At 43.8% G+C, this 10,010-nt stretch overlaps 1 protein-coding gene and 1 pseudogene across 1 annotated transcript; both read left to right on the top strand.

Annotated features, from left to right (window-relative positions):
- The first annotated feature begins 2,431 nt into the window (after window positions 1-2,431).
- On the top strand, window positions 2,432-8,834 carry LOC122784341 (NLR family CARD domain-containing protein 3-like). The gene is given in 10 exon segments (XM_044049578.1): window positions 2,432-2,587; window positions 2,849-2,941; window positions 3,021-3,134; window positions 3,558-3,686; window positions 4,087-4,165; window positions 4,309-4,498; window positions 4,583-6,413; window positions 6,510-6,682; window positions 6,685-6,931; window positions 8,706-8,834. Coding segments are annotated over 9 exon segments (2,868 nt in total). The 5' UTR covers window positions 2,432-2,587; window positions 2,849-2,864; the 3' UTR covers window positions 8,734-8,834.
- Window positions 8,758-9,346, top strand: LOC122784539 (annotated as a pseudogene).
- The last annotated feature ends 664 nt before the right edge of the window (window positions 9,347-10,010 follow it).

Here is a 10,010-nt window from a genome sequence, read left to right as displayed (position 1 = left end):
ACCTCACTCCTTCTGTGTGTTCTTACCTTAACTTCAACCCTTCTGTGAGTTCTAACCTGAACCCCACTCCTACTGGGGGTTCTAACCTTAACCTCACTCATTCTGTGGGTTCTAACCTTAACATCCCTCCTTCTGTGGGTTCTAACCTTAACCTCACCCTTTTGTGGGTTCTAACCTTAACTTCATTCCTTTTGCCCTGAACCTCACCCTTCTGTGGGTTATAACCTGAACCTCACTCCTTCTGTGGGATATAACCTTAACCTCACTCCTTCTATGGGTTCTAACCTTAATATCCCTCCTTCTGTGGGTTCTGAACCTCACTCCTTCTGTGGGTTATAACCTTAACATCCCTCCTTCTGTGGGTTATAACCTTAACATCCCTCCTTCTGTGGGTTCTAACCTGAACCTCACTCCTTCTGATGGTTCTAACCTTAATCTCACTCCTTCTGTGGGTTATAACATTAACCTCACTCCTTCTGTGAGTTATAACCTTAACCTCATAACCAGCATCAGACCCCATTTGTGTGATAGCTCATGCTGGCCGCTTGTATTCACAATATCATTCTTTCGGTCATTACCCAAAGCTCATGACAAAGCATAGGTGAGGGTTGGAGTGTAGATTGAACGGTAAAGCGAGAGATTTAACCATTGGGCTCAGCTCCCTCTTCACCACAACAGACCAGTTGAGCGTCCGCATCACCGCAGACACTGCCCTGATCCGCCTGTCCATCTCCTGCTCCATCCTTCCCTCACTCGTGAACAAGACATCGTGATACGCTGTGCCAATCTCAGCTGACATAGGGCAAAAGGCAGAGTCTCACCATGGACAGTTCGCCAGTCCATCACAGGGACACACAGAGAGACAAACACTCTCATACCTACAGAGTGTCCAGTTTACCTAATCCCCATGTTGCATGTTTTATATATATGTATATGTATGTATAAAAATAAACAGAATTGACAATGAAAAAAGCTGTTAATCATTAGCGTTAGCGTTGCACTGATTGTTCAGTTGTAAAGTTTTATGATGCGACAGGAAAATAAAACAAAGGCTTTTCCCAGAAGATCATCAAATTTGTGTAAATTTATCATCATAATAGAAAACGTTCACTGTAATTTTACAAACTATCGTTTTGTTCATTAACACGTAGACGTTTAACGACACATCGGTTCGATACGGACACACCCACTGAGAGCAGGAGGACATACAGACATGACTTACCTTCTGACGGTGAAATCAAGGTTCAGTTACTCGAAGTGAAAGCTTTGTTGTTTTTAATCATGTGTTGTTTTTCAGTTTTCCTCTCGTCTTTATTCTGAGGTGTTTCCTGAAGACGTCTGATAAGAAATCCACTCTGACCTGTGGAACTCAACTCTGTATAGCACTTGTGGTCAAACATTAACAGCATCTCCACACTGGGCCTCACCTCTGCTCTGGCCTGAGCAGACCTCCAGGTGTCGCCCTCACATCATTATCTAACCTTCCTTGGGTTCCTTAACCTCACACCTTCTGTGGGTTCTAACCTGAACCTCACTTCTTCCCTGGGTTCTAACCTTAACTTCACTCCTTCTGTTAGTTCTAACCTGAACCTCACTTCTTCCCTGGGTTCTAACCTTAACTTCACTCCTTCTGTTGGTTCTAACCTGAACCTCACTTCTTCCCTGGGTTCTAACCTTAACTTCACTCCTTCTGTTGGTTCTAACGTTAACTTCACTTTTTCTGTGGGTTCTAAACTTAACCTCACTTGTTCTGTGGGTTCTAACGTTAACTTCACTTCTTCTGTTGGTTCTAACCTTAACCTCACTTATTCTGTGGGTTCTAACCTTAACCTCACTTCTTCTGTGGGTTCTAACCTTAACCCAGAAGCCTCAGCACAGTTCTTTCCCATCACTAGATACGATCTGATTCTGTTAATATTTGACTCCAGGTGATGAGTGTAAAGTTCAGATCAGAGCAGTAATTTGATCACATTCATCACATTTACTTCAGATGACACTTTAGAGAACTTTGGTCTGTGGTTTGTTTCCTGTTCAGCAGCAGAGTCACTTCACAGACATTCAACAGCTTCATGACGATTATTTCTCACCATCAGAAGGTAAGGGAACTAAAATCATCTCATCACACATGTGAAAAAGAAATGCACTGAAAATGAAAAAGTTGTAACTTTTTGTCGACGTGATGTTTTTACTGTGAAGCTTCATGAATCTCACGTCACTGACTCTGTTGTTCAGTGACTAAAATGTTTGGAAATCACTGGTTTAGAGGACATTTTGGAGAAAGAACTTCTGCTGGACTGAAGATCTGATAGTGACTGATAAGTTTATGTTTCCAGTGAAAACAGATTACAGCCATTGTAGCTGAAAAAAAAGATTTGATTTGATAGATTTAAGAAACTAGTTAAATTAAATGTTTATTCTCAATAGTCACAATTAACGACATCTCTTCAAAGTCCAGATGTTTAACATACATATGTATCTATCTATTGGGCAGCTTCTTACCTGACCACCAGAGGGCGGGCTCTTCTGTTAAACCAGTGGACTCACCTGCAGTGAAGGGCTGTAAAGTGTGATGCAAACAGCGTCTTGAGTGAGTTGTGAGTCGAGCTGTGACGTTCACGAACGAGTCAAATCTGTTTAACGGCTCTTTGAAATCAACCAGTAACTGAGTGACTGACAGTCCATTATTAGCATAAACCAATGGGCTGTGCCGATTGTTCAGTCAGCCAATGAGGGTCATGTCGGCCAATTCTGTGGTTAAAAAAAGTCTTCTTGCTGACCGGCCCACATTAGGTCAATGTGGTCCACCCATGTTAGCAGAACTTGTAATGAGCGAGTTTTATTCTCCCAGCAGGTGGCGCTCTGCTATGAATCAGATCAAGGACAGTGAAGAGGAAGCTCCGCCCTCTAAAACCACTCTGTGTGAGGAACATGAGGGTCAGAGGTGAGATGAGGATCTCATGGATCATGTGACCCGTCTCCATGTCACAGCTCAGTGTTTTATTTACACATCCTGTTTGTAGGAGGATCCATCAACAGAGACCAGACTCTGCCAGACCTGGACCTGGACCCAGCTGTGTCTCCATGTCGAGTGACTGGTCCATGGAAGAACCTTTGAACTTCAAACAAGAACAGAGGTCAGATGATGGAGGGTGGAGGTCTTCACAGGTCAACAACTCAAATGATCCACCATGTAGCACCAGAGACACCTAATATTTGAGAATTAAGACCCAGACCCATGCAGACCCAAGACATTCTGGACCCTAGTCCCAAACAGACCCGTCCCCATTTAATCTCAGATCTGGACCCATGAAAAAATAAGAAATGTTGAATAATTGTGGAACAGTCCTGGCTCACATGCTTGGGTTTGGGTAAAGTGATCTGACTGAAGATGTGGAAGTCTTAAATGTGTTAATCAATGTAGTGTTTGACACCATCTGGGTCACACTCAACCATTTCTGACACAAACCTGTTTTCCTTGTGTCTCCTGATACTGTAGATCATTAATGAGATCAATCACACCAGATGTTGTATTTACATGTCATGTCCTGTGTTTGTAGGACGATCCATCAACAGGGACCAGACTCTGCCAGACCTGGACCTGGACCCAGCTGTGTGTCCATGAAGAGTGACTGGTCTATAGGTCATTATATTGACTTCAAGGATGGAAAAAAACATGGTGAACTAATGTAAGAATTTCACACATAGTAACAATCACTCACATGATCCTCCACCAGGGGGAGCCTGTCTAGTCCAAAACATGTTTAATCCAGAAAAACACTCTTCTTCTCTTTGGTGGACCAATCTTGTTTTTCTGTTTCCTGTCCTCATCTCTGAATACATTTCCAGCAGTAAATCTAGTCAGAGTCCGTGATTGGTCAGGGACACATCGACAAGCCTCTCTGATTGTGTCTTTGAGACTTCACACATAACAAACACGAGAGACTGTCCTTCAGGGACTTTTGTCTTCAACCTGTCAAACTCATATCATGTGAACTTGGCTGAAGAAGAATCGTATGTGCAGCACATTGACAACCTTGTAGAAACAAATGATTGTTTAGTAAATGAAACTGAATTTTTTCTCCTCAGAGTTGATCAGGAGAGGACAGAGGTTCTCAGTGGTCAGTCTGTCCAGCAGCATGGAGCAGACCTGGACTCCATATTTAAGGTGTGTAAATGTGCTAACATGACACTACTGTTAATACTGAAGCAGAGTCCTGGTCCTGACAGTCTGGATGCTGCTCTGTGGACCTGCAGGACTTCACTCCGTCACTGATCATCTGAGGTTAAACTTCACATGTTCTGTTCCAGCTGCTGGAGGAGAACATCATCTGCTTTGTGAAGAACGAGCTGAAGAAGATCCACAAGGTTCTGGATACAGATCACACAGAAGTCTCAGAGAGTCAGAGGGAGGATGAGGAGCAGAGGAGCAGCAGAGAGGCCTTTCTGAAGATCACAGAGGACTTCTTAAGGAGGATGAAGCAGGAGAAGCTAGCTGACAGTAAGAGGACTTTTAATGTGAAAGGAAGAACATCTTATTTTCTCAATGATCCACTCACTGATTTATTTTCTTGTGTTCTGTCAGAAATCAGAGCTCCAGCTTGTCGACGTGAATTCAAATCAAACCTGAAGAAGAAGTTCCAGTGTTTGTTTGAGGGCGTGGCTAAAGCAGGAAACCCCACCCTTCTTAATGAGATCTTCACAGAGCTCTACATCACAGAGGGAGAGACTGGAGAGGTCAATAAAGAACATGAGGTCCGACGGATTGAAAGAGCTTCCTGGAAACCAGACAGACCAGAAACATCCATCAGACAAGAAGACATCTTTAAAGCCTCAGCTGGAAGAGACGGACCAATCAGAAGAGTGATGACAAAGGGCGTGGCTGGCATTGGGAAAACAGTGTTAACACAGAAGTTCACTCTGGACTGGGCTGAAGACAAAAGCAACCAGGACATGCAGTTCATGTTTCCCTTCACTTTCAGAGAGCTGAATGTGCTGAAAGAGAAGAAGTTCAGTTTGGTGGAACTCATCCATCACTTCTTCACTGAAACCAAAGAAGCAGGAATCTGCAGGTTTGAAGACTTTAAGGTGGTCTTCATCTTTGATGGTCTGGACGAGTGTCGACTTCCTCTGGACTTCCACAACACTGAGATCCTGACTGACGTCACAGCGTCCACTTCAGTGGACGTGCTGCTGACAAACCTCATCAGGGGGAAACTGCTTCCCTCTGCTTGCCTCTGGATAACCACACGACCTGCAGCAGCCAATCAGGTCCCTCCTGACTGTGTGGACATGGTGACAGAGGTCAGAGGGTTCATGGACCCACAGAAGGAGGACTACTTCAGGAAGAGGTTCAGACATGAGGAGCAGGCCAGGAGGATCATCTCCCACATCCAGACATCACAAAGCCTCCACATCATGTGCCACATCCCAGTCTTCTGCTGGATCACTACAACAGTTCTGGAGAACATGCTGAAAACCAGAGATGGAGGAGAACTGCCCAAGACCCTGACTGAGATGTACATCCACTTCCTGGTGGTTCAGTCCAAAATGAAGAAGGTCAAATATGATGGAGGAGCTGAGACAGATCCACACTGGAGTCCAGAGAACAGGAACATGATTGAGTCTCTAGGGAAACTGGCGTTTGAGCAGCTGCAGAAAGGAAACCTGATCTTCTATGAATCAGACCTGACAGAGTGTGGCATCGATATCACAGCAGCTTCAGTTTACTCAGGAGTCTTCACTCAGATCTTTAAAGAGGAGAGAGGCCTGTACCAGGACATGGTCTTCTGCTTTGTCCATCTGAGTGTTCAGGAGTTTCTTGCTGCTCTTCATGTTCATCTGACCTTCATCACCTCTGGAACAAATCTGTTGTCAGAAGAACCAACAACGAGCCAGTGGTCCAGACCGTTTAGAAAAAAACGCCAGCGCTCCATACAAACAAACAAACCTGAACTGAATCATCTGCACCAGAGTGCTGTGGACGAGGCCTTACTGAGTCCAAATGGACACCTGGACTTGTTCCTCCGCTTCCTCCTGGGTCTTTCACTGGAGACCAATCAGAAGCTCTTAAGAGGTCTACTGACACAAACAGGAAGTGGTTCACAGACCAATCAGAAAACAGTTGAGAACATCAAGAAGAAGATTGGTGAGAATCTGTCAGCAGAGAGAAGCATCAACCTGTTCTACTGTCTGCATGAACTTAAAGACCATTCTCTAACTGAAGAGATCCAATGGTTCCTGAGTTCAGGACGCCTGTCCACAGAGACACTGTCTCATGCTCAGTGGTCAGCTCTGGTCTTCATCTTACTGTCATCAGGAAAAGATCTGGAAGAGTTTGACCTGAAGAAATACTCTGCTTCAGAGGAGGTTCTTCTGAAGCTGCTGCCGGTGGTCAAAGCCTCCAACAAAGCTCTGTACGTGGATCAGTATATAAATATTAATAAGACATATTCTAAAGAGCACAAGACAAACATGTTTAACCTTTTGTTCATCACTGTTTTCTACCTCAGACTGAGTGGCTGTAACCTCTCAGAGAGAAGCTGTGAAGCTCTGTCCTCAGTCCTCAGCTCTGTGTCCTCTAGTCTGAGACACGTGGACCTGAGTAACAACGAGCTGCAGGATTCAGGAGTGAAGCTGCTGTGTGATGGACTGAAGAGTCCTCACTGTTCTCTGGAGACTCTCAGGTCAGAACTCTGACTCTTGTTGATGAAGATGTTTTTTCTGAATCACTGAGTTCATCATATCTTCTTAACTCCAGTCTGTCAGGTTGTCTGGTATCAGAGGAAGGATGTTCTTCTCTGACCTCAGCTCTGAACTCCAACCCCTCCCATCTGAGAGAACTGGACCTGAGCTACAATCATCCAGGAGACTCAGGAGAGAAGCTGCTATCTGCGGGACTGAGAAGTCCACACTGGAGACTGGACACTCTCAGGTATTCTCCTCCTCTTCCTCTTCCTCCTCCTCTTCCTCTTCATGTTCATCAGCAGTATTCAAACTTGTCAGCAGGTTCAGGTTGAAGATGTCCTGTTATTATGTTTTCCTCTGTCAGTGAGTATAACCAAACATTAGTGACACTTTTTAAACACCTGTTGTTCTTCTCCTTCTTCTGGCTCCTCTCTTTAGGGAGCACCACAGCGGATCATCTGCCTGATAGATATTGTTCTTGTTTGACAATAAACATAAAAACTAGATAAAAACATCTAACAGCTACAATCAAGTTGTTCCTGATAGAAAAAATGTTGCTCCACACTTTTAGACTCTTGTGCACTTTGATAGTAGGTGACTGTAATTTTACATTTAATATCACATTACATACCAGTTACATATTGTGGCGACCCCTGGTGTCACCAAGTGTCTGGTGTTTGTTTTGTGCCTAGGGGTTTAATTGGTGTCAACTGGGAACCCCTTGGTCAGTGCTCCCAGGCCTATATAATCAAGGACCTGTTGCCCATTTGGCCCTTTCTGCTGCTTCTGGTTGGAATGGTTTGAGTTGTCCTGAGTTGTTGTTTGCTTTGTTTTAATTTGTTGTTTTTTGAAGGACTGCATCCATGCGGTTCGATAATGATTCATACAAGTCATCAGGAATAGCAAAGAAAGCAGTCTTACATGCCTCCCAGAGTTCATCAAGATTCTTTGGTTTCGTCTTCCATGCTTCCTCTTTCATTCTACCCCAGACATGCTCAATGATGTTCATGTCTGGTGACTGGGCTGGCCAGTCCTGGAGCACCTTGATCTTCTTCGCCTTGAGGAACTTTGACGTAGAGGTGGAAGTATGTGATGATTGCACCACCCTGCTGCAAAATTTGACCCCTTTTATGTTTGGGAATGTAAGAGGTAGCTAATACTTCTTGAAATTTTAGGCTATTGATATTGCCTTCCACCCTGCAAATCTCTCGCACACCCCTTTACTGGATGTAACCCCAGACCATGATTTTTCCACCACCAAACTTAACTGTTTTCTGTGTGAATCTCGGATCTATGGGGGCTCCAGTAGTTCTCCTGCAATATTTGCGGCGGCTGTGATGTAATTCAACTGAAGATTCATCTGAAAAATCCACCTTCTGCCACTTTTCCAGCGTCCATCCTTTTAGCAGGCTGTGGGCCTTGGCAAATGCCACACGTTTTTTTAATTGCCTTTTGTTTAGTGCTGGTTTCGAGACAGAATTCTACAAACTGTTCTGGTTGACATGGGGACTTGAGGTGACCAGGCCTGGTGAAGCTCTGCTGCAGTGGAAAAGGGGCTGGCCTTGGATTTTCGAGCAGTTGTCTTGCAGGGTCTGCCGGACCTGGGCTTGTCAAAAACATGTCCAGTCTCTTCTAATCTTTTTCTTATACTTTGTATTTGACGCTGAGACACATTGAAGGTGTCAGCCACCTCAGCAGTGGATCTGGTCTTCAGCCTCTTGATAATCAACGCTTTGGTCTCAGGGTGAATTTTAGGCATGTTGTCAGAGGTCACGTTGCAGGTTGATGTGAATGTCTCCGGTGTGATGGGGGTTCTTTTTATACACACCACTAATTGATTGATCAATTATTGATCACAGGAGAGGTGTATGCAAGTACATACTTGCATACTTGAGTGTGAGCAACACCGTCGTCTTCCTTTGAACACCTGTCCTTGTAGTTCATCATTGTGTCCACCAGAGTGCGTCATTAAGACAACAGTTTGGACTCTAGAAACTCATTCAGACTGTTTCTTCCTCCAGGATGGACCATGCTGAGAGCAGAGGTTAAAACCTGGTCTCAGGAAGTGTAAGTATGGATTTACAGGAAATAACAACATATCAGCTGATCATCAATAAACTGCAGCTGTGTCTTGTCTTCATCAGATTCATGTGAACTGGAACCAGACACAAACACAATGCACAGAAACTCAAACTGTCTGACGACAACAGGAAAGTGACCTGTGTGACAGAAGATCAGTGGTATCCTGATCATCCAGACAGATTTGAGTTCCTCCTGCTGTGTAGACCTGGTCTGACTGGTCAGCTGTTACTGGGAGGTCGAAAGAGAGGAATGTTTTTATATCACTGAGTTACAGAGGAATCAAGAGGAAAGTCAACGGTTTGACTGGTGTTTGGACAATGATCAGTCCTGGAGTCTGAGCTGCTCTGATGTTCATGGTTACTCTGTCCTTCACTGTGGGCAGTAACACCCATCAGGCCTCTGTCTCTCACAGAGTATCAGTGTATGTGGACTGTCCTGCTGGGACTCTGTCCTTCTACAGCGCCTCCTCTGACTCACTGATCCACCTCCACACCTTCAGGACCACATTCACTGAACCGGTTTATCCTGGGTTCCGGTCTCTCATGGTTCCTCAGTGTCTCTGTGTTCTCTGTCGACATGAAGAACATAAGCTTCAGGAGGTGTGGACAAGGGTCTCCTGTTTATAATGTGATGGTAAAGCTCCACCTCAGGTATTCATAGGTATAAATACAGGGGTACACTGAGGAGCATTCACAACATATTTTAACACCAAATTCTTTCACTTTCATTTATCAAAGAAAAAATATTCTATAACACCTTATAATGTTTTTTATAAGCCAATTCTAAGTCTAATACATTAAAATGTTGAATGATAAACATGAAAAATGCCGGAGAACTTACATATGTGCTATGGCAATATGAATAAGATATATTCTAAAGACCACAAGACAAACATGTTTAACCTTTTGTTCAATACTTCCTACCAAGGTTGAGTGGCTTTTTCAAAAGTTGAGAAGCTCTGTCCTCACTGGTTTAAATGTGTCACTTGTAATTGAATAGTCGTGATGTGTAGACTATCTGAGTGAATGTAACTTCTTTTAAATAAAATTCATGTTTGGCTTATTATTTATCATGGTTGATTTCTTAATGAAATCAAATGAAATGAAATGAAATGTTGATTTAAAAAGCACACTCTAATGTGTAGATATGCACATATGACCTTTTATCTCACTGTGAAATGGACTTTTATAACAGGAAAGTGGAAGTTTAAACCACCTCGCTTTTCCACACCAAACCTCACAGAG

Source organism: Solea senegalensis, linkage group LG17 (genome assembly GCF_019176455.1).
Source record: "Solea senegalensis isolate Sse05_10M linkage group LG17, IFAPA_SoseM_1, whole genome shotgun sequence".
In the NCBI taxonomy this organism is placed as follows: Eukaryota; Metazoa; Chordata; class Actinopteri; order Pleuronectiformes; family Soleidae; genus Solea; species Solea senegalensis.
This window is presented reverse-complemented; position numbering and strand designations above follow the sequence as displayed.